Source organism: Orycteropus afer, unplaced genomic scaffold (assembly GCF_000298275.1).
Source record: "Orycteropus afer afer isolate SDZICR_OR568_19922 unplaced genomic scaffold, OryAfe1.0 scaffold00193, whole genome shotgun sequence".
Taxonomy (NCBI): Eukaryota; Metazoa; Chordata; class Mammalia; order Tubulidentata; family Orycteropodidae; genus Orycteropus; species Orycteropus afer.
In genome coordinates this window covers 4,126,153-4,150,798 of record NW_006921780.1, presented here as the reverse complement: position 1 = coordinate 4,150,798, position 24,646 = coordinate 4,126,153, and the positions used below count along the sequence as shown (strand labels likewise).

The 24,646-nt window shown below is 44.0% G+C and overlaps 1 protein-coding gene across 1 annotated transcript in view; it reads left to right on the top strand.

Moving 5' to 3' along the window:
* Positions 1-923: 923 nt before the first annotated feature.
* The window catches only part of CFAP45 (cilia and flagella associated protein 45), a 36,409-nt gene continuing 12,686 nt past the window's right edge, over positions 924-24,646 (top strand). Inside the window, exons 1-10 of the mRNA XM_042781891.1 lie at positions 924-944; positions 1,508-1,633; positions 3,727-3,869; positions 7,470-7,614; positions 8,343-8,513; positions 10,393-10,571; positions 12,815-12,944; positions 17,568-17,714; positions 21,392-21,505; positions 22,105-22,298. Coding sequence (XP_042637825.1) covers positions 924-944; positions 1,508-1,633; positions 3,727-3,869; positions 7,470-7,614; positions 8,343-8,513; positions 10,393-10,571; positions 12,815-12,944; positions 17,568-17,714; positions 21,392-21,505; positions 22,105-22,298 — 1,370 coding nt within the window. The remainder of the gene's footprint in view (positions 945-1,507; positions 1,634-3,726; positions 3,870-7,469; positions 7,615-8,342; positions 8,514-10,392; positions 10,572-12,814; positions 12,945-17,567; positions 17,715-21,391; positions 21,506-22,104; positions 22,299-24,646) is intronic.

Genomic DNA, 24,646 nt, shown 5'->3' with positions numbered 1-24,646 from the left:
TTCTTAGTGTTTAATGACCACAAGTGCATCCATTTCCCTGTTCATCCTGTCCCCTCCATAGCTGCTGATTTTCAGACTCGGAAAAATGCAATATATTTAGCTCATTGCCCTAAGATACCCCTACTTAGAGAGCTGTGGGAGACCTGGGCGCCTCCAAAGTGAGGTTTGACTCAGTCTTAGATCAAGCCTGGTGTCTCCCACTAGCCCTTGCAGAAACTGCCTGCTGGAGACAGACTTCTACTCATGGGGCTGAGCTGAAGCTGGACTGACTTTTGGGAATGGACACTGTATTAGTCAGGGTTCTTGGTTATATGTCACAGAGCCAGACTCCAATTTAAGTAGATAGGAATGTGTTAAGAGGATGTGGGAGAGTTCAGACTTTACACCATGGCTGGAAAACTAGGCTTGGAAAATAGGCAGTAACAAAGGGAGGCTCTGCAGCCAGAACCAAGGCTAAAATCATGGCCTAGAATTGGGCTGGCAAAGACGCCTGATGTACTGTTGGACTTCCACCACTGCCAGCTTTGGATGCTAGGGTGCTGCTGTTGGTACCCTTATCAGCATTGTCTCAGATACTGGGTAAAGCTGACACTGCCAGAAAGGTTTTCCTTGTTCCTGCTTTTTGCATCACTAGTTCCCTATTCATCTTCAGGGCTGGCTAAGCCTAGTTCCCTTGACCAGTCTAGAAAGGCAAAGACCTTGTGTTTTCAGCTTCTATAGCCAGAGACAAGCCTGTTTGCTACAACTTATTAGACAGGGAATTCCCCAAACATAGGAAGATACTGGATGGCTAAGAAAATGAGTAATATGCACTAAAGGGGTCATGGGAGTGAAAGAGCCACGTTGTGGACATTAACTGGTTTGCCTGATTATAGCTGGTAATCATTCGACATCCATCCACTGAAGTTTATTAGGCACCAACCATGTGCCAAACAGTGGGCAAGGTGCTTGTTCATCCTTTAGATCCTCTCTGGTCCCCACCATAACCTTATCAGATTGTAGAGACAGGAAGGTGGTCAAATGAGAGTGTTATTTGGGAAGGGGGCTTAGAGTTCAGGTGGAGAAGTTTGGAGGTGAAGGAACACTGTAGCTTTCTGGGTAGATGTGTCCAAATTGCTTCCCAAGAGGTTATCTTTGTGAGAAACTGGGACTGGGCAGGAAATGAGGTGGAACTGTTGCTCATCTCCTCCTGCCATCCCCATATCCTTTATCCTTCCTTCCTATCACATGACCAACTTGGCCTTCCTCAGCTCTAGATATGCTCCTTTTCACAGAGTGAGTATGTCTTGCTCCCACCCAAAGACCCCTCTGAGCCCATGAGGGTGTCATCCATCCACCTGTTAGTCTTTGTCCCTTACAGTTCCTTGTTTACCCAGGGGCTTTTCCTAAGTAGTTTTTTGACACCCCCACCCACCTTCCCCAGCATGGGCTGGAGAAATGTTTACTATGCCCAGGGGTCAGATGTCACTCATACTGATGACTCAAAACTTTCTGCCTCTTCCTCCAGCTGTTGAGCACAACTGGTGCCCCGAGCTCTGCTTCTTCCACTTCCAATAGGTCAAGAAGTAGGACTCGCTATCGGACCAAAGCTGTGAGCTCTGAGGTGGATGAGAGCCTATTTGGAGGTATCAAGGTAACTCTTACCAAGCTGATCCAGGTAGATGGTACCTGGAAGTCACAGTGCTCAGGACAAAGCTGTTGTTGTTGTTGTTATGTGCCATCGAGTCGGCCCTGACTCATAGCGACCCCTCCTTGGGTTTCCGAGGCAGTATCACTACGGAAGTAGGATTGCCCAACCTTCCTTCCGAGGAGTGGCTGGTGGGTTTGAACCGCCAGCCCTCTGGTTAGCAGTCAAGTGCTTTAGCCACTATGCTACCAGAGCTCCTAAGCTAGCACTGGACAAATCATCCCTGTCACAGGTAGATCTAGTGGAGCTTGTGTAAACAGGGGCACCTGGCTTCCTCCCCCCTGAAATCCTCATACTTGCCCAGCATTTAAAATCTGTTGTAATGGCAAAAGAGAGCCTCAGCTGCAGGGGACTCAATAGTTCCTGAATGATAGTGCCTTGATGGAAACATTTAAGGCCCCTGGGCCAATCTTGCAGAAACTGGGCAACATATTTCCCCTTCCATCCAAGAACAGCATTAGGGTAAAACAGAAATCATCTTCCTTTCCCAATTGCTCAGCATAATAATCACTTAGCTTTGGGGGAATTTGTTTGCAAGTGTCATCCAAATTAAGGAGTCAGCACTTCTTTAGTTTAGAAAAGGCCAGCTAGAGAGTTGCTTTTTGGTACACATAAATTCCAAAGGTGAGAAGGAGGAGAGGGCAGGGGGGAAAGAGAACGAGAGAATGAGAGATTAAGAGAGAAGGAAAAGAGAAGGGAGAAAGAAAGAGATATCAGTAGAGACCAGGACCCCTCTGGCAGCAGGGTGCGGCTGGGGGCAGAAGACTTGGTGTCTACCCCTGCTCCGTACCATCCTTACTATGAACTGAAAAGCACTTTCCAGAGGTCTCAAGATGGGTGTCTTTCTCCATTTAGAAGACTCCCTCTTCACAGCAGTTTTCCAAATTGATAAGGGAAAGAATTAAAGGAATGCAGTTTTACACACAGACAATTTTTGTTTTGGGTTCATGGAAGTTTTATAGTCAAAGCAAAGATAGCCTTGGAAATGGCCAAGGTCTTCATGAGTCATGCTGGCTTGCAAAAAGGGGCAGTCAGCAAAATGCTGATCTGATTGCTGGGTGACAGTCTAGGAAGACACCCTATCGGCAACAGGGGGCAGAAGTGCCCTATGGCATTAGGATGTTGTGTCTGCCCGGAAGCAGAGACCAGGCACCAGGTGGCAGCAGCACTCAGGGGAACCAGCTTTGCAAAGTGAATTTCTTTTCATGGGACTGGAGGGGCTCTCCATTGAGGCCATGCCCCTGCCTCCAGTCAGGAGCATACTGACAGCATCAGTGACAAATAAAATTCCCTCCTGTGTTTAACGTTTTCCTGAAATAAGTAATTTCATTTTCTTGTTAGCTAACTCCTTCACTTAAAGAAGAAAATTGAAAAATTATATAGCTAATCTTTCCTTGCTGAATTCTAACTCACTGACTGCTTCACCATCAAAATTTTAAGGACACTTCTCCACCAGGCCATTTACCACATTTCAGAGTCCCTCAAGATGGCTTTTAATTTATTTATTTATTTATTCTGGGGGGGAGTCTGTGGGGCCTTCGAGGTTAATCATTAGAAAGGATTAAAAATTCTTAACATCATAAGTTGGATCAATCTACAACAAAATATATTGCTTTAAACACACAGTGGGGTCTAAGCAAGAGAATGATTTCTTTTTTCATAAGTGATGGAAGGAGGAGAAGAATCTAGATACCAAAGATTTACTTTTCCTTCCTAACGATTTTAGACTAGGAGTTATACACATACTAGCAACCCACCCCTTCCCTATCCCCTCAGATGTATTTACCTACACAACTTATAGAGAAGTCTTGGTCTCAGAGGAGCTGGTCAACACAGAATACATCCATGTGCAGACAAAGAGCACCATACTGCTCTTTCAGTGCCCTGGCTACTCCTGACCATCCTATGGTGTAGAGGTGGGAGTTCTAGCCTCCCCTGCTTCCTAGAGGGGCTGGAAATCTCAGAACAGCCTTGAAGTTAGAACTGACCAGGAGGAATCGGGGTGATCAGCTTCTAAGCTGCTCTTTTTGATCCTGTAGCCTCTGTCACAGACCCCCAGTAACAGCCCCATTGTGCTGCTCCGAGATAAGCATGCCATTCAGAGAGCTCTCACTACATCGGGCAAAGGCCACAAGCCGGAGACCATCCAGCTCATCACTCGGGACATGGTCCGGGAACTCATGTGAGTACTAGGGCTAAGCCCTTGCTCAGGCTGCTTTTCTGCTGAGGATCTCTGCAGGGAGATGGGGAAGTGGCTTGGTTTTATTCTGTCCATCCAATCCTCAGTCCTTTCCCATTCATTTCCCCCTTTTTCTTCCTTGGTTCTTATTCTTTCTTCTCCATCCTGACCTTTCTTGTTTCTTGCCTCTTGTATATATTATTGCTACTGCCTTTCATTCCCGGCTTCTTTCTCCTCCCTTTCTTTTGGTTGGCCATGGGAGCTAAGGAGTCCCTGGGTGGTGCAAATGTTATGTGCTTGGCTGCTAACTCAAAGATTGGAGGTGCAAGTCCACCCAAAGACACCTTGAAGAAAGCCTGGTGATCTACTTCTGAGAAATCAGCCATTGGAAACCCTATGGAACACAGTTGTACTCTGACATACATGAAGTCACCATGAGTTGGAATCTACTTGAGGGTGGCAGATTTAGGTACTGGTAGAACCTCAGGGGCTGAGAGCTCAGTAGATCTCCTGCTCAGCCCCCATTAGTTCATTTGATAAAGGGAAATGATCCAGATAAGTCAGTTTCTTTCTGTTGCATTAAGAATTTGAAGCAAAGGGGAACTGACCAGATGCCTAATAACCCCCTGGCTTCTTCTCAGACTCTGAGGCCAGAAGAGGAAATTCACAAGGGCTCCTGGGATTCCTTTTGGGATTAGTTTAGCACTGTTCCTTGTCGGGGCCTGCCCCTTGCTTCAGGGCCCCTACTCTGGAGTGTAGGTGGTGTCGGATTACCTAATAAGCAAGGCAAGCAAAGGCTTACTTGTGCTTACTTACTAATCTGTAGTGCACAATTTCTTATTCTTTTTTTGCCGCATCAAAGATTCTACTTCTCAGTATGGCTGGCATCTGTCTCTCTGGCAGTCCCATAGTACCTTCCTACAGAATCAAAACCTCTTTTCAAATTTTAAATCCCTGACAGGGCCTGAGTACCCAGTAAACAAGGAAAGCATATACTAAACTGTAGTGAAGAGTTTCACAAGTTTTTCAGCATATCAAAGATGTGGGGAAATTCATGTGAAATTGTTCACTATCCATTAGTAAGTACGCATACATAAGTCCGTGCTTACCTTGCTTACTGAGTAACCTGCCCCTGGGTGTAGGCCTGGCTCAGCGGTGTGAAATGAGCCTGCGTTGTCTGTTCAGGGATTTAGCTCTTGCACTAATGCTGAACTCTCTGTAACTGTTCTTCCTCTGTTAGCTCCACCTGCTAGAAACTTAGATTCCCAGAAAATGCTGCTTGTGTCATGTGCCAGAAGGGCATAGCTGGGATACAGCTCTGGGAACTGGACTTGACTGCAGCTTCTGATTGAGTATTGTCTGGTTAGCCTGGCATCATACGGTCAGATATAGTTAGCAGCCACCCCTAGGATCTGAGAACAGGTTCCTTCTTAGAGTGGTCTAGTCCTGAACGGGTCAGGTGAAGTGGCTGCTCATTTCTCAGGGCTGCTGAAAGCATCACGAGCTTCTGTCTCTGACTCACATCATTCCCGGTCATTTCAGATCCAAGGCTGTTTTGGGCCAGTCACTCAGTAACCACAAAACCTTGCTAATCCCCAAGTCCACTCACTCATTCTGTCTGCCGTCTGGAATCCCCCCACTGGTTTTATTAGATGAGATTTCACTTCCTGCCTCAGACTGTCTGCGTCTTATTGTCACCTACCTGTTAAAAAGCGCCTCACCCAGAAGCAGCCTAACTTCACCCCTCCCATCAGCTAGCTACTCCCTCCCCCATCTTTAATGTATGTCTTTTGTTTGTAATCATTATAATTAGTTATTGGTTTGTTGAATGCGTTGGCCAGCTAGAAGGAGAGGTCTACAGACATGTCTCCAACTGGCGTTGATCAGAGATTTTAATTAATATTTAGGGTTCAAAACTTCTTTCTGGGCTGGATGGACAGGGATGTTTAGGTTTCTCATTGGCATCCATTTCAACCTTGCCCAGCATCCCCTTCCTTTTATTTTTTTATGTCATCCTCCACAAATAATCTATTTTTAAAATTCAAGTCAGCAGCTTTATTTTGGGTTCTCATTCTGTGCCAAACAGTGTGCCAGAGACTAGGCTACCATGTGATTAAGACAGCGCCTGTGCCCTGAAGGAGCTTGTAATCTAGCCAAGGAAACATACTGCATGATTGGCCAATAATGCAGGCAGTAAGAATAAAGGACAATGGGAGCTCAGAGGAGGAGGTTATTTATCAGACTTGGAGGGTGGTTATGGCATATTTGTATATGGAGGGTTGTCACAGACTGCTGCACAGAGAAGGTAATATATAAACTGGACCTTTGTTGTTGTTAGGTGCTGTCAAGTCAGTTCCAGCTCATAATGACCTTATGTACAACAGAGTGAAACACTGCTGGTGCTGTGCCATCCTCATAGTCATTGCTATGTTTGAGCCCATTGTTGCAGCCACTGTGTTCATCCAACTCATTGAGGGTCTTCCTCTTTTTCACTGACCCTCTATTTTACCAAGCATGATATCCTTCTCTGGGCAATGGTACCTTCTGACAACATGACCAAACTACAAGGGGCAAAATCTCACCATTCTTTGAGTATAAGGAGTGTTTTGGCTGCACTTCATCCAAGCCAGATTTGTTTGTTCTTCTGGCAGTCCATGGTATAATCAGTATTCTTTGCCAACACCATGCTTCAAAAGCATCAGCTCTTCTTCGGTCTTCTTTATTCATTGTCCAGCTTTAGCATGTGTATGAAACAATTGAGAATACCATGGGTTGGGCCAGGTTCATCTTAGTCTTCAAAGTAACATCTTTGCTCTTTAACACTTTAAAGAAGTCTTTTGCAACAGGTTTGTCTAGTGCAACACGTCATTTTATTTCTTGACTGCTGCTCTTGATTATGGGCATTGATTATGGATCCGAGTAAAATAAAATCCTTGGCATCTTCAATCTTTTTTCTGTTTATCATGATATTGCTTATTAGTCTGGTTGTGAGGATTTTTGTTTTCTTTATGCTGAGGTGTAATCCTTACTGAAGGCTGTAGTCTTTGATCTTCATCTGTAAGTGCTTCAAGTCATCTTCACTTTCAGCAAGCAAGGTTGTGCCATCTGCATATCACAGGTTGTTAATGATTCTTCCTCTGATCTTGATGCCACATTCTTCTTCATGTAGTCCAGCTTCTCATATAGTTTGCTCAGTATACAGATTATGAACAAGTTATAAATAAATATGGTGAAAACATGGAACCCTGACACACACCTTTCTGATTTAAACCATGCAGTATCCCCTTGCTTTGTTCGAATGACTACCTCTTGGTCTATATACAGGTTCCTCATGAGCATAATTAAGTGTTCCTGGAATTCCCATTCTTTGAAATGTTATACCTTTAAAGTATGTAAAATGTCTCTTTTTAACTTGGGATACTACTTCACCTTCATCTAAGACCCTTTGTCCCCAGTGGACCCCTAGTGTAGTTGGCAGTCTTTCCTGACACAGCTGTGTCCAAGCCAGAGGTTTGGCACTAATGGGGGTGGGGAAGAGAAGCCTGAAACATGGTGCTAGGAACTTGCCTTTCTCTCCCTAACTTTGTTCATTCCTTGTGTCAGTGTTCCCACAGTGGATCCCTCTGGGGAATCCCTTATCATCAGCCCCGAAGAGTTTGAGCGGATCAAATGGGCATCCCATGTCCTGACCAGGGAAGAACTTGAGGCCAAGGAGCAGGCCTTCAAGATGGAGAAGGAAGCCATCATGGTAACTAAACTCTTTCAGTCCTAGTCCCTGCAGATGTTGTTGTTAGGTGCTGTCGAGTCGGCTCCAACTCATAACAACCCTATGTACAATAGAACAAAACACTGCTCAGTCCTGTGCCAGCCTCACAATCCTTGCCACACCGTGAGCCCATTGTTGCAACCACTATGTCAATCCATCTCATTGAAGGCCTTCCTCTTTTTTATTGACCCTCCACTTTACCAAGCATGTTATCCTTCTCCAAAGAATAGTCCCGTCTGACAACATGACCAAAGTAGGTCAGAAGAAGTCTGGCCATTTTTGCTTCTAAGGAGCATTCTGGCTGTACTTCTTCCAGATAGAAGGCAGAGAAGAATGTTCTGGAGAGGGGCCGGGCTTCTAGTTAGAGAACCCCAAAATGGGCAGTGAATATGTATGTTGCAGAATGGAGGCCAGAGAGACATCTGAGATGTGGAAGCAACTGGGGGGCAGGGGCAGTGGTGAGAATGAAGGCAAACTGTGAACCTTCTGGGTTTTGATGGAACGAGGCAGAAATTGTATTGGGTCATCAGAAGTAGCCAGACTTCAATGACATGAGACAAAGTATATGTGAACTGCTGTATGAAAAGTGAATTTACTCTGTAAATCTTCACCCAAATCCTAATAAAAAAAAAAAGAAGTAGCCAGACTAGTGCCCAGGGCACAGAGCACAAGGGAGTAATCCCCAATCCATCCAGACTGGTCTCCCTTAGGATGCAGTGACAACACGCAAGAAAATCATGAAACAGAAGGAAATGGTGTGTAAGAACAACAAAAAGCTCAGTGACCTGGAGGAGGTGGCCAAGGAGAGGGCCCAGAACCTCCTGCAGAGAGCCAACAACCTGCGGATGGAGCAAGAAGAGGAGCTCAAGGACATGAGCAAGGTGGGCACTTATGTTCCTTACATCCCTCTGAGGACTTACTGCCATTCACGGTTCTCTCCCTACTTCTACCTTCCTTTTATTCTCACACTGGACAGCCTTGGTTCCAGCTAGAAATAGGTACTCATCTCATTGGCATCGAGTCATATCTGACTCACAGTGACCCTTCCTTGGTTTTCCGAGGTAGTATCACTATGGAAGTAGATTGCCCAGTCTTCCTTCTCAGGAGTGGCTGATGGGTTTGAACCGCCAGCCTTCTGGTTAGCAGTCAAATGCTTTAGGGGTGATAGGTGAGGGGCTGGTGGGTGAGAGCCATGATCAGAGGGAGGATCATCTTTGCCACTTGCTAGCTGTGTGACTTTGAGCAAGTCACTTGCCCTCCCTAAGCTTCAGCTTCTTCATTTGTGAATAAGAATGGTAAAATTAAAACCAAATCCAAACCCACTGCCATCGAGTAGATTCCAACTCATAGGGACACTATAGGACAGAGTAGAACTGCCCCACAGGGTTTCCAAGGATGTAAATATTTATGGACACAGTGTCATCTTTCTCCTTCAGAAATGGTGGTGGGCTCAAACCACCAACCTTTTGATTAGCAACCAAATGCTTTAACCACTATGCCACCAGAGCTCCTGGTTAAGCTACTTAAGCAGGTTTAAATAAGCTAATAGGTGGGAGAACCTTTTAAACTACAGATTGATAAATAACTATGAGGATACTTCTTTTATTTTTATCTTGCTTATTTAATTCTGGCCACATATAGTTCAGGCAACTGGATTCTTTATGAAGTGCCCAAAGTGCATCCTTTAGCTTAGAGCACAAAAACCAGAGGCTCATTTGAATTCTATTTTATAACCCATTTGTATGTGGTTCATTTCTCAACCAAATGAAAAATGCTGACTCCCCAATCCTTCATCTCTGATTTCTGTCTCTCATGTAAAGCTTCTCTACCTGTTCCTTCTTTTGTTTTCCAAAATTTTACTTCTTACATATGCCCCCCCCCTTTTTTAAAATCCTCTCTAGCTCTGGTGGCATAGTGCCTAAGGTATTTGACTGCTAACCAGAAGGCTGGCAGTTCAAATCCACCAGCCACTCCTGAGAAGGAAGATTGGGCAATCTACTTCCATAGAGATACTGCCTGGGAAACCCAAGGAGGGGTCGCTATGAGTCGCAGTCGACTCAACCGCATTGAGTTTGGGTTTTTGGTTTTACTGTCATTTGACTGCTAAGCAGAATGTTGGTGGTTGAAACCCACCAGCTGCTCCATGGAAGGAAGATGGGGCAATCTACTTGCGTAAAGATTTACTGCCTCAGAAGCCCAGTGGGGGTTGCTATGAGTCAGAATTGACTCGATGACTGTGAGTTTGGTTTTAGTTTAAGTGTCATGCTGGGCTCTTCTAGCTTAACATTCGGGTGGCCTGGGCTCTGCAAGCTGTCTTAGTTTTCCTGAGGAGCAGAACAGGGTGTCTTAACTTGAGGTTCATGGATCCTTACAAGGGACCCTGAACCTCAGACATTGTATGGAAATTTTTGTGTGTATATATGTAAATGAACTTTACTGGGGACCATGCCCATAGCTTTCATCACATTGATCCATGACCTGCAAAAGATTAAGACACAGTGCCCTGAGATATGCTATTCTGGACTTCTCCTTGTACAGACTCCAACACCTCATAGGAGCTCAATGTTCAAATTGAACTATATTAAGGGGAAAGGCTGATGTAGGCATGCTCTTACTTTTCTTGACCTGAGCAGCCATGTGGGTCTGCAGCACACTCAATAGCTCCCATTTCTCCCCCTTCAAACTTCCACACCTCCATACTGCACTCCTCCCTATCCTTGTCCCCAGATCTTGTGCCACAAATTCATATCTACTCCCCAGATCATCCTTAATGCCAAGTGCCATGCCATCCGGGATGCTCAAATCCTAGAGAAGCAGCTGATCCAAAAAGAATTGGAAACAGAGGAGAAGAGGTTGGATCAGATGATGGAAGTGGAGCGGCAGAAATCCATTCAAAGGCAGGAAGAACTGGACAATAAGAGGAGGGAGGAAAGAATCAGGTAAAGAGACAATTTTGGCATCTCCCTCTCTAAGTCATATCCCTGTATCTTTAGGTCTACATAGACCAGTAAAGAGGAAAGAGAGAGAAATGACCATTACCATTGTCAATTATCATCTCAAATCCTTTACAAAGTGATTCATGGAATCACAGAAGTTTATAATGTTTAAAGGTTAACCTTTCATTTAGAGATTATTTCCAAGGTCATCACAAATGCTTCCCAATCTGGCCCCAGTTCAGCTTCATTTTTCACCACTTCCTGCCATGCACCACACTCTTTTCTCTATCCCCACAGCATGCCAAATCTTGTTACAAGTTCATGGCTTTTGCTGTTTCCTCTGCTTTGAAGGTCTTTTTTTTTTTCTTTTTCTCCCTGGAAAATGCTTTCTCTTCTCTCATTGGGTAGCATTGCTATCATTTCCCCTGAAATCTCCCTCATGTCACCAGGCAGGGCAGTGCTCCTTCCTCTGTGCCCTGTCACTGTGTTTATGCTCTGGCACAAGACTTCTTGCATTGTCACAAGCATCTTTTTACATGTGTGGCTCTGTGACCCTCACTAGGTTGTGGGTTCATTGAAGACAGGGTCCCTGTCTTACTCATTCCTCTAGCTCCAGTGCCTAAAAGTGTTTGGCCTATAGTGGGTGATTGATAAATGCTAGAATGAATAGATTTAGTCCCCTTCAGTTTGCAGAAAAAGATAAGTCCCAGAACAGGTAAATTATAGACTCATAGTGTCCAAAATTTAGAACAGCAACCACAAACACATTAATTACCTCTATAAATAGCCCTAGTACTTCATTGAATGGTGTTTCTCTTTTCCCAGCTGAATTCTGTTCTCTTGTCCTATTAACCTCTCTACTTCTGGTAGGTATCTGATAGACTATAATAGGCTCTTAACACAAGTTTATTCAATGGCTAAGCATTTATCCATCTACATAATCAGTTCCAATGATGGAAAAATCTCTGCCTCATTAGGCAGTTTTAACGATCTGAACTGGTCCTTATATTGAGCCCAAACCTGCTTCCATGTAACCTGTAGTCATTACTCCTGTTTATTTCATCTAGAGTCATGAGGCCATTCAAGTGCTCTGTCTGAATGTGAATCTGTCCCTTCCTCTCTTTGATTCCTATCCTAATCGATGTCTTCTCCCATTCTTCCAGCCTTTACTCATAGATCTTGGGGTCTTATTTTCCCTGGATGCTTCCAAGTTAATTGGCATTCCAGTAACACATCAACAGTCAACACTGATTCTAGAACCTGGCTCCCCCACTTTTTATTGTTTGGCTGGAGCAGTGCATGAGGTGTTGGGTGGAGAGACTCCATCAGACTCAATCCCTGCCCACCAGTAGCTGACAGTCTGAAAATGTGAGAGCAGATATGAGACAGTTACCAAACTAGGTATGGGAGGTAAAGTAGGAAGAAAAGATAAATATGGTGATGGCAGAAAAACTGGAGGAATTAGAAGTCTTGGGTTTTGTAGCTTTGTGAAGTGAGCAGGGCTTCTGTGGCTGGGAAGACTTAGGAAGTGGTAGGATTTTAGGTGCTCTTTACATACTGGGGGGAAGCTCTGGTGGGATAGTGCCTAAGGCATTTGACTGCTAACCAGAAGCCTGGAGGTTCAAATCCACCAGCCACTCCCCGGAAGGAAGGTTGGACAATCTACTTTCGTAGTGATACCACCTCAAAAACCCAAAGAGGGGGGTCGCTATGAGTCGGATCCGATTCAACAGCAGTGAGTTTGGTTTGGTTTTCATACTAGGGAGTCCCTGGGAGATACAAATAGTTAAGCACTCAACTACTAAGCAAAAGTTTGGTGGGTCAAATCCACTGAGAGGCACCTCAGAGGAAAGGCCTGGTGATCACAGCTGTTAAAAACCCTGTGGAGCAGTTCTACTCTGACACATATGGGGTCACTATGATTGTAATCAACTCAATGGTAACTGGTTACATAATGGAAGGGGAAGGTATAGTAATGTGGGGTGCACTTTTGGGAAAACAAATGAAGAAAAGAAATTTCAGGAAGGGTGAGCCCCAGAACCAGGAGCTCAGATGAAAGAAAGCCAACCCTCTAGGACACCATGGGGAAGGATTTCGGTCTGGATGCATGAAGCTTATCACTGTTCAGGAGCATTTGTCAAATTTTTCTTGTGATGCATCCCATCTAGGGTGACTGTGTGGGTGGAGGGTGAAGCAGAGGGCCAGACATTCTTGGCTTCTAAGACACTGTGGCTGCTCCTTCCCAGAGGAAGACGGCACATTGTGGAACAGATGGAAAAGAACCAGGAAGAGCGATCGCTGCTTGCTGAGCAGCGGGAGCAGGAGAAAGAGCAGATGCTGGAGTATATGGAACAGCTCCAAGAGGAGGATCTAAAGGTAACAGGGGGCTGGACAGGTAATGCCAAGTTCCACTAGCACTGGTGGCAAAGCTTTTGGGTTTCCATGGTATGGACTGATTTTCTGTCAGGAACGTACTTATTTCCCAACATCATCATCATCAACTTTTTGTTGCCATGTTAAATATTAATTTGTGTGGGGTGCCATGCTATGATTTGGATAGATTCTTTCCCTGCCTCCCAGGAACTTGGGGTCTAAGACCAACGTATCAGTGAAGATGGACACACAAAGGAAATAAACATAAAGATGTTTAAAGTCTTCTCTCTATTATCCAGGGATGGTATATACCCTGTACATGAACAATGGTGCCTTAGTTCTAGCCTCCCTGCTGTTACCTCATTCTGTCATTAATTGTGTCAAGAAGCCAAACCTTTTTTCCTGTTAGCCTAAATACAATTAATAGGCATAATTATTGCAAAAGATATGATTATATACTTGCCCAAACTTCGACTTAAAAAAACCTATTCTATTAGCCTCATCTGGTCTGTTGCAACATACAAAAACCTTCAGTATAGTGTATGACATAGCAGGCATGTGGAACATTTTTTCCCCCTCCCCTTTTTATTTTGAAAATTTTCACACACGCAGAAAAGTTGAAAAAACTACCACACCGGTAAATGCTTCACCTAGATTTCATAATTGTTAACAAATGTTCTTGGTTGCTTGTCTCTTTCTAGATGTACATATATATGTTGTTCTTGTGAAATTATTGGAAAGTAAGTGCAGACATCTTGACAGTTTACCACTAAATATTTCAGCTTGCATCTCCTAAGAACAAAGATGTTCTCTTACAGGTCAATAATGCTATTCTTAACTGACCCCCCGTACACTCAATCTAATCCATTGTTTTATTAATCTCACTGCCATCGAGTCAATTTTGACTCATAGTGACCCCTCCTTGGGTTTCAAGGCAGTATCTTTATGGAAGTAGATTGCCCAGTATTTAGTATTCAGTCCACATTGGGATTTATCCAGTTTTTCCCCAAATGTATTTTTAGCTGTTTCCTTTTTTTTTTTTTCCCAAACCAAGATCCAATTAAATTTCACACATTGCATTGTTAAGTCTCTTTATTCTGTTTTGATTTAGAAGCAGGAGTGGATTAACCAATAAGCAAGGTAAACACAGGCTTACCTGAAATGGTGCAAAACATGTGAAACTGTTCACTACACATTCGTAAGTAAGCATAAGAAAGCCCATATTTACCTTGCTTCCTGGGTAATCCATCCCTGTCAGGGACTGTAAATATGAAAAGAGACTTTCATTCTGTAGGAAGGTGCTGTGGGGTTGGCAGAGAGACAGAGGCCAGCCATACCTGGAAACAGAATCTTTGATGTGGTGAAAAAATGTGAAATTGTTTACTACATTTTAGTAAGTAAGCACAAGTAAGCCTGTATTTACCTTGCTTATTGGGTAATCTGACACTTTCTAGAAGAGTTTATATACATATGTATTTGTGTTTATATACGTATGTGTGTGTGTGTGTGTATATATACATATATATGTAATTTATTTAATTTCAATGAATTGACTTTTTTGAAATGTTCAGGCTAATTGCCTTAAAATATGTCCCACATTTTGGGTGTGTCTGTTTCCTCATGGTGCCATTTACCTTGGGGGACATGCATTCTTTCATTTTCTCCTCCTTCTCCATTTTATGGATGATTGAGTTGTCACCAACCAGTGGATTTGATGGTGATGAGTGATGGGAGGCTGTGAAGGGCCTCATGGTGAGCAGACTTGTAATTATAAAGGCTTCACAGCATACCAGTGATGTAAGAAGCTGTGTGAGGAGTGGGATGAAGATCACCTGGGTAGTGAGGGAAGGAGAAAGGGCACGTAGCTTTTGAACTTCTTGAGAGGGGACCAGCAGGGGCAAGGAGACAGGGAGACCTGGGCAGGCTGCTCTGGCTCCTGGCTTAGGAGAGAGAAGGAAAGCACCAGGTGGGAGAGGGATGGGGCAAATCTGCAGGGAAGGGGGTAAGAAACGAAGACTGGAAAATCTAGTTGGATTGTGGGGAGTGGGAACTGGGGCTCACTGAGACTCCCGGGAGCAAGCCCCACATCTCAATGAGTGAACACCATCACATCCAGGTTGTGTCATTGACTTTTTGATGCCCGTCCAGTAACCACTCCCTGTGTCTCCAGGACATATACAAAAAATTAAGCAATTTTAAGGTAGAAACCTGTGCCACAGCAGCTTTAGACCTGTGTTGCCATTTGAGGTAGTACAACGGCAGCTTTCTGTCCTCTCCTCACCTTCCTAGTGAGATGAAGAAGAGTACAGGGAGTTTATCTGGCGCTGTCCTGGAAGGACTTCAAAGATAAGAACCAGGGAAAATCCTTTGGTTTCTAGAACAGTGAAATGAACCAACAAAAAACAGCAAACCAGCAAGTAAATAAATAAGCAAAGCAGTAAGTAAATAAATTGTGTATGTGCCATAGAGGTCAGTAGCTTCTTAAGCTTTGAGGGTCAGCAGGACTAAATTGTGCCTGAGGTACCAACAGCAGGCCTAAAGCTGGTAGGTAGAACTTAGAAAGGAAAGGAAGAAAGGGAGAAGGGAAAAAAAGGAATGTGAGAGTTGGTGTGGCAAAAGGGGAGAAGTGGACTTGAAAGATGTAAGTGTGATGAGAAGTGAAATGTTCCTAGCTTCACTCATGCCCCACAGACTGCCTTCTTGCCTTCTCCTAAGGAGGAAGGAGGGAGCTCTGGTAGCATAGTGCCTAAGGCACTTGCCTGCTAACCAGAAGGCTGGCGGTTCAAACCCACCAGCCACTCCTCGGAAGGAAGGTTGGGATACTGCCTCGGAAACCCAAGGAGGGGGTCGCTATGAGTCAGGTCTGACTCGACAGCACATAACAACAACAACAACAACAACAAGGAGGAAGGTAAGCTCTGCAATCCACCCAGTGAAGAAGCAGATAGTTGCTGTATTCATCTAGTTCAGAAGGCTTCCTGGAGGAAGGAGCCCTGAACCAGGCAGTGTGCCAAGCTGAGAGAGCCTGCCTGAGAGGAAGACATATAGCAGAGTTGCCTTAGCTAAAGAATCATGGAGGAAAGCTGGGGGTAAGGATGAGCTGGAAGGCCAGGCAGGGATTTAGTCTTTGGAGAAATGGAGGCAGCTGGAAACAATGTGTGAGTGGGGTGAGTTGATGGATAGAAAAATTTGAAGCAAAGAGTTGGAATTTGATATATGAGTTGGAATCTACTTGACGGCAGTTTTTTTTTTTTTTTGGTATGGAGATGATAAGGAGGTCAGCTATATAGGATTCACTGTCCCTCTGCATTGTGACTTGAGAGTGTGATTGGGCTCAGAAGTGGTCTGATGATTGTGAGCTTTTGAAGGCTTAGAGTTGATCAAGGCAAAGGGCTTAAGAAGGATCTTCTCGCTAAGGATTACACTGGTACTCTGATTTCCATCTGTCTTTGTGTTTTTCTCTTAAGACTTTCCCCCCACTTTTTATCACATGCTACTGACTTTGGTCTCCCTTCCCTGCCTCATTTAGCAATAGCTTATTGAATATTTGCTATTTTCTCACACTGGGCTACGCACTGTTGGGGGAGAAAGGAAGTGTGACACATGGTTGCTGTCCTTCAATGGAGATAGAGTGAGCATGTACAAACCAGGTGGGTACCTGCAAGACAGCGTATAATCAAATCTCAAGTGGTGTGATACTGACTTAAATGCAGAGGGAACCCAGAAGTGGAGCAATTTCTGAAAGTTAGGGTCATCACTTTTCAGGTGAGGTTGGAACTTTATGTTAGATAGACCAAGTTTTAAAATTCTGACTCTGTAGCTTATTAAGGATCTCTGGTGGTGTAGTGCCTAAGGCATTTGACTGCTAACCAGAAGGCTGGTGGTTCAAACCCACCAGCCACTACTTGGAAGAAAGGTTGGCAGTCTACTTCCTTAGTGATACTGCCTTGGAAACCCAAGGAGGGGTTGCTATGAGTCGGATATGACTCTAAGGCAGTGGGTTTGGTTTGGTAGCTTATTATTTGTGTATCCCTGGGCCTCAGCTTCCTCATACAAAAGAGATAACACTTAAATTCTGGGCCTCAGTTTCCTCATGTGTACAAGAAGAATAACAAAGCCAACTTCCAGGATTTTTATATGTATTTAGGTGTCAGGGATAGTATGTGTAAAGTGCCCAATGAATAGGAAGTTGTCAATTAGGGCAATACTCATTATTTTAATCATCACTATTGAATGGGAAAAAGTTTGGGTTTAAATAGAAGGGAATTTAAGGCAGAAGGAAGGCAGCATGAGCAAAGCCACAGGGGCAGGATTTAGCATGACATGTGGGAGACACAGTAGAATTTTAAGAGCTTCCACTTCCCGAAAGTATGTAGAGGTCAATAGTGGCAGGTTCTGACAAGAAGTCAAGTTGGATGAAGACTAGAAAGAAGCCATTTGGTTAGAAGAGGTCCTTGATGGCCTTTGAAAGAGCAGCTTTAATAAAAGGTCCTAATGGAAGCCAGAATGTGGGGAGTGCACATGTCTCTCTGCCTCCATTGGTGTCTCTCTGTTCCTCTATATGCATGTCTTTGTTTCTTATCTCCTACTCTGAGTCTGTTTTTTTTTTTTTTTTTTTCCTGGCAGGACATGGAACAAAGGCACCAGGAAAAACTGAAGATGCAAGCGGAGATTAAGCGCATCAATGATGAAAACCAGAGACAGAAAGCAGAGCTATTGGCTCAGGAGAAACTGGCAGACCAGATGGTGATGGAGTTCACCAAGAAGAAGATGGTAGGGATCTGGTTTCTGATGCTTAGGGGCTTCTGAATGGAATGGAATGTCTGTGTCTCTGCCTCAGGGAGAGGCAGGCTTGAGAAGTAAGGGAGCTCCAATGGAAGGCAGTCATCTCCTCATTCTAAAATTCAGGCCCTTAGTTCACGAGCCTGCTCTCTTTTTCTCTTCATCGTGGCCAGTCCATTTGCTCATTAGCAGAGAGTAGCCTAGAAAGGACATCCAAATTAGTATGTTATTATCCATGTTAACACCTTTGATTAGAAGTTGAGAGGAGGGTCATGTACAGGCAGGGAAGAAAATTAAAAGTATTCCTGAAAGTAAAGTTTTTGTGGATTCCTCATGACCTGGATAATTATATTCTCAGTGATCATCAGTCAGATGCCCTGTGAATTTATTGTGAAAATTTCCATATGGTGTGTCCTGTATTGGGTACTAGACTCAGAAAATAGGTCCTCCTCCCATCTGACACTGTAGGGTCTGTAGGAAAAATGCACCGTGGAGCAATAGCCACAAACAATCACAGATGGATATAGTTCATGGATGTGTGGATCATTCTGGGGCAGAATTGAGTAGTGAAATGATTAGAGTCTGTGGGGGATGGGGCAAATAAAAAGGCTTTAGGTTTTAAGCACAGTTTAGATGGAGTGAGTGTGGATTTATATAAAGAGGGAGAAGCACCCAAGATGATGGGAAAGTCACAAGTGTCTCTTCATGTGTCTGTCTTGTCTCCCCTGCTAACTTCCAAGTCCCATGATGACAGAAACCACTTCATACTTCTTTGTGCTCCTCTATATTAGTGATCTTAGAGAAGGGCAAGGAGAGGGTGTGAGTATAATTTGAAAAGGCATAACTGATATATCTGTTTATTCCAAATGCAAACTGTAGAAAATAAATCCCCAAAAGTTGATTTATTGGCTTTGGTTTTGGCTTTCTTACTGGATGCAGGGTTATGTAGGCAATAGAATGAGAAATCAAGATTGTGAACATAGATGTTTTGTACATAATAATGATGCTACAACTGCCATTTTTTGAGCATTTAGACTGTGTATAGTCTCTGTGCTAAGTGCTTTATGTATGGTATCTCATTTAATCCTTACAACAACCATGTGAAGTCATCATTAATTGATTAAAATGTATTGACTGCTTCAATGTATGTCAAGTATCAAACTATGCTCAAAGAGGTTAAGTACCTAGAATAATGCTATATATATAATATGGAACTCAGTAACTATTTCCCTGACTAGATGAAGGGGGTGATAATAAGCTAATTATGTATGAAAAAAGACCATACTCACTGCCATCAAGTCGGATCCGACTCATAGTGACCCCTCCTTAGGTTTCCAAGGTGGTATCGCTATGGAAGTAAATTGCCTAATCTTCCTTCTCAGGAGTGGCTGGTGGGTTTGAACTGCCAACTTTCTGGTTAGTAGTCAAATGCCTTAGGCACTATGCCACCAGAGCTGGTAAACAGGTTTGCTGACTATGGCAGAGAGTCTGTGGTAGACACAGTAAGAAGAGAGGGTGGTGAGATGATGGAGAGAGCTGAGAGCAGTTGTTGGGGATGCCTTAAACCTGGGGTAGAGCTGGAAGCATGACATGATGAGAAATCACCATAGATTTCTGAGCAGAAGAGGAACATCTTATCTTTATACATGGGAAGGACATGAGCAGGTGGAGCTGGGAGAGGCTGAAGACTGCAAAGGGATCAGGAATTGGGCATGCTCACATCTACTATATATATCCTAGTGCAACACAGGTCCTTCCCTAACCTCATGGTGGTTTCTGTTCTTGCAAGCAGGGCTTCCTTTTCAGAGGTGCAGGCAGGGATTTGTTGTGGAAGCATCCAGAGTTCCCTGCCCAGTCATATAGGGCAAGGTGGAACAGAGGGACCAGCTTGATACACAGCTGCGCACAGCTCACAATCAGACAGCTCACTGAGTTGCACAGAGTCTGGGCTAAGGAATGTTCTTTATGGGAAAATCTCATTTCTACCCAACCTGCCCCATTAGTTTTATGACCTGAAGAACGAGAAGTTTTCAGGAATGTATCTTTTATTTTAGAGAAATGGTTGTTGTTAATTGTCATAGAGTCAGCTTTGACTCATAGTGACCCCATGTACAAGAGAATGAAACATTACGTCATCCTGCATCATCTTCGCTGTCATTGGTGTGCTCAAGTCTGTTGTTGTGGCCCATGGGTATTTTGAGTAACTTCCAACTTAGGAGGTTCTGCTTTCAGCACTATATTGGACAATATTCTGTTGTGATCTATGGGGCTTTCACTTGTTAATTTTCAGAAGTAGATCACCAGACCTTTTTTCTTAGTCTGTCTTAGTTTGGAAGCTCTGCTTAAACCTATCCACCTTGGGTGACCCCACTGGTATTTGAAATACTGTTTGCAGAGCTTTTAGCATCATAGCCCCTGGCAAGCTACCACAGGACAACAAACTGACAGATGGTGGGTGGAGAGAAGTGGGTAAAGGAAGTTAATTTTGATGCTTCACTTCCTGGGTAACTGCTGAACACTATGGGATCGCCCAAAGCATGTTTGGCCTTTTGCCCGGGGACTAATGAGATAATCTCCACCCACTGCACTTTACAAGACAGGCAGCAAGCCACAACTGTTACTTTTAGAAACTTGGCCCAGTGGCTTTGCAATTTGAAATTGTGGTATAGTGAAAGGAGCATGAAATCTGGACTCAGGACACCTGTGTTCAAATTCTGTTTGGTGGTTTACTAGCTATGCAATCCTGGGCAAGAGATTAACCCTCTGAACACCAGTTTCCTCATCTATAATACCTATCTCATGAGATATTGTGAGGGCCCTCTCAGTTAATACCTGTGAAAGCACTTTGTAAACAAAGCATTTTGGGAACATTCATTGCTTCTTGTTCAGGTATTGCTAAGTTCAACCTTGCCCTATTTCAGAAGGAGCCACAGAGTGGTAGGGGAGATATTGGACAGATCTTGGTAGGGACTTTGTTTCTCTCTGCAAGCCTGAGGTGGTAGGGAGTTGCTTCTGAGTTGATACCCACTCATAGCGACTTCATGTGTGCCAAGTTGAACTGTTCTATAGAGCTTTATTTTCCCCCTCCTCAAAGAGTTTTGAAGGTTGTACCTTTTTTTAAAATTTTTATTTACTTATTTATTTACATTGTGATTTGAGTGAAGATTTACAGAGCAAATTCACTTTCCATACAGCAGTTCACATACACTTTGTCTCATGACATTGACCACAGTTTACCACAGTGCAACAGCTCCTCTCTCACTTCCTCCCAATAGTTACCTCTTCCCAGTGTCCATCGTGAAGGCTGTACCCTTTTGGAAGCAGATCACCAGGCCCATCTTCCCAGGCACATCTGGGTGGGTGTGAACTTTTAACTTTTCGGCTGGTAGTCGAGCACTTAACTATTTGTACTACTCAGAGACTCCTTCCAAGGCTGGGTTAGTGGGAGCAGGAGCTCTGGTGATGTAGTGCCTAAGGTATTTAACTGCTAACCAGAAGGCTGGCGATTCAAACCTACCAGCCACTCCTTGGAGGGAAGATTAAGCAATCTACTTCTATAGTGACATCGCCTTGGAAACCGAAGGAGGGGTGGCTCATGGGTTAGAGCTGACTTGATGGCAGTTTGGCATTTAGATCCTTTTAGCAACAAGGCCTTTTCTTCCTGGCAGTCTCGAGAAGCAGAGTTTGAGGCTGAGCAGGAGAGGATCCGGAGGGAGAAAGAGAAGGAGATTGCTCGCCTGAGGGCCCTGCAGGAAAAAGCCCAGGATTACCAGGCAGAACAGGTACCTATTTAGTCTCAACTTCCTTCTCCTCTCCCACACTCCTAACTATTCCTTTGACAACCTCTATGATGGCCTCCAGGGAGGGGGAGGTATAGAAGAGAGGATGCATGTTTTCTAGACTTCACTAGTCTACGGGTCATGGGGTGGGCCTGCTCCTGTTGTCTCTGACAGCAAGGATTGAGCAGTGCATTATGCACTCAAGGTTCAAGAGAAAAATCTTTGGATGCTATATAAAGAACTTTCAACCTTAACCACTGAAATGTGTCATCAGAGGAAACTGTAGCATCTCCATCATTAGCAGTTTTTAAAATTAGAAGCAATTGCAGGGCTGCTGGGAGGTGTTTGAGGAATGGGGAAAGAATTGGGCTGAGTAGGGTGGAAGGACAAAGTGCCCCTCAGGGTATCATCTGACCTGAAAGTTCTGTAACAGGATTCTATACATTTTTTTCTCAGGATAATTTGCCGCCAGAGAAATTAAGGTGCCTCTCAAGGCAGACTGCCAGAGCCTGCAAATAGGTGTCTTCCTAAGGACACCTGGTGTGCACCTGGTACTTTGCACCCTCACTGGCCCCTTTCTTCCCCACCCTCTACTTTCCCAGGATGCCTTGCGGGCCAAGCGCAACCAGGAGGTTGCAGACAGAGAATGGCGCAGAAAGGAAAAAGAAAATGCACAGAAGAAAATGGAAACAGAAGCCATGCTGAGGAAGAGTCGGCTGGAACAGGTGGCGTTCAAGCAGCACTCCCTGGCTGTTCAAGTGCAACGGGACAGGGATGAATTCGAGAGGATTCTTCGGTAGGAGGGTCTTGAGCTTCCTTTCCTTGTACAGCAGCAGGACTGGTCCATATTAGTCAGAGAAAAGCATTCTGGCCTGTTAATAGATCTTCATACATCTTGACTGGATTTGTGGGAACATTCCAACTAGATGGATGGTTAAAATATCTCAAAGCCAAGAATTTTATGATTTAGAGAATTAGAAAATAGCAGCTGGAAGTGTTAAAGGAATTGAGGACTGCTGGAGCAGTAAAGGTGTAAATATGGTCCCTCCCTCCACCCTCTTCCCTGCAAATTAGGGTTGAAACTGCAGCAGGACAGGTTTAGGAGAGACAGGAAGAAGAACTTCAGATATTAAGGGCTGCGAGTCATTGGAGCAGGACTTCAAGGGAGGTCTTCGCCATTTATTCAACAAATATATGTTATTAATGCACATAAATTCAAGGCTCTGTGCTGAATAAAGCACTGCCCATGTCCATTCATGTAGGAAGAATATTGGAAACTCACATTTGAATGAACCTCACCTATATTTATCCTTCTTTCCTGCCTTGCCAGCTCTTTATCCTTTCATTGTTGTTCTTTCTTTTGCCTCAATGATAATTCCAACACGTAAGTGGAAGCTAAATGTTTATATAGCTCAATGATCTCCCTAGCTGCCATTAGTTTCCTTCTCTGGTCTACTATTTTTTTTTTTTTAATTTTTTATTTTAAGAGCTTGTTTTACATTCAATGTAATGCGTACATTTAGTTTCATTCCCCATTCGCCATGTCCAACCCTAACCCAGTCTCCTCCCCTCCCTACCTTGTAACCCGCCCCCTGTGCCCCTCATATTTATGCACTCCTGTTTGCCCTGCATTTCCTCAATTTGAATGTTGGCCCTCTGGTGTCCAATGGTCTATTGCTCTAAAGGATGTATTACCATAGACTATGTAGGTGCATCATACTGGGTTGAGTGGTTTACATGCACATCTTGTTAACTCTTGGGCTGAGAGCCAGCTCCTGGGGGTGCGTTTTATTCCAGGTGCAGAATGTATTCCAGGACCATAGTGTTGGGAGTCTCATCAGATTTCATCTGACCAGTAATTCTGGTCATTATTGAGTTTTTGGATTTTATTCCACGTTTTCCCTCCCATTCTATCCAGGATCTCCAGATTTGATCCTTTCCTGAGTGGTTGGCATTGGTAACTGGGCACCATCCAGTTCTTCTGGTCTTGAGAGCCATCGTGTCCTGGGCTGATTGCTTCTAAATGCCCTTTTTTTGTGTGTATGTGTTCTTCATTTCTGACACTAGGAGACCATTAGCTGCATCTTAGATCGCCACTTGAAAACTTTAAAGACCCCAGTCGTTACTCACCAATGTAGGATGTGGAACAAAGCTTTTATGTATTTTGTTGTGCCAATTGAGTGGTGTCCCCCAGTACTATGGTCCTGAGGCAGTAGATCTACTGGATCTCTCTCCCATAGTGTCTGGTTGTCTGTGAGGGATTACTCTGTGTCTGTCTTCTATTGTTTCTTTAAGGACTGCAGGTATTTTGTATCACTGGTGTCTGTGCAAAATTAGCTTCAGCTGAATCTATCCTTGATCTAGAGTATACCTCTGTTCACTGACCCCCGTCTGATCATCTCAGATGTTTATGTGTTTATCTATATAGCCTAGTGTTTGGTGTTAATGGCAATGCAGTATTGTAGACACATTGGTTGGTATTAGCATCTGTTGTCTATCTCTTATGTGCACAATTCAATGTCCTCCCATTTCCTAATGTTATTATGGTGGTCATAAAGCCTTCCCGTATATCCATCCCCCTACCCATGTCAGCGTGTAGGCCCCAACTAGCCCAAAATTAATTCCTCCCCTTTCCTCCCCATCCCGGTAACCTAAGTGAGTTCCCTTTCCCAAGCAAACCCTTCTCTGTCGTTTTACAGTAATGGGCTTGTATTGTCCTTCTGCAATTGACTTATCTCACTCAGCATAATGTCCTCCAGGTTCATACACGTTGTGAGATGATTCACATATCTCTCATTGTTCTTTAATGTAGCATAGTATTCCATTGTGTGCATGTACCATAATTTGATTATCCACTTATCCGTTGATGGGCATTTAGGTTGTTTCCATCTCTTTGCTATGGTGAATTGTGCTGCGATGAACATAGGTGTACATATGTCTGTTTGTGCGCTGTCTCTTACCTCTTTAGAATATATTCTTAGTAATGGAATTGCTGGGTCAAATGGTACTTCTATTTTCAGTTTTTTAAGGAAATGCCATACCATTTGCCACAATGGTTGTACCATTTTACAATCCCACCAGCAGTGCACAAGAGTTCTAATCTCTCCACAACCTCACCAGCATTTGTTACTTTCTGACCTGTTG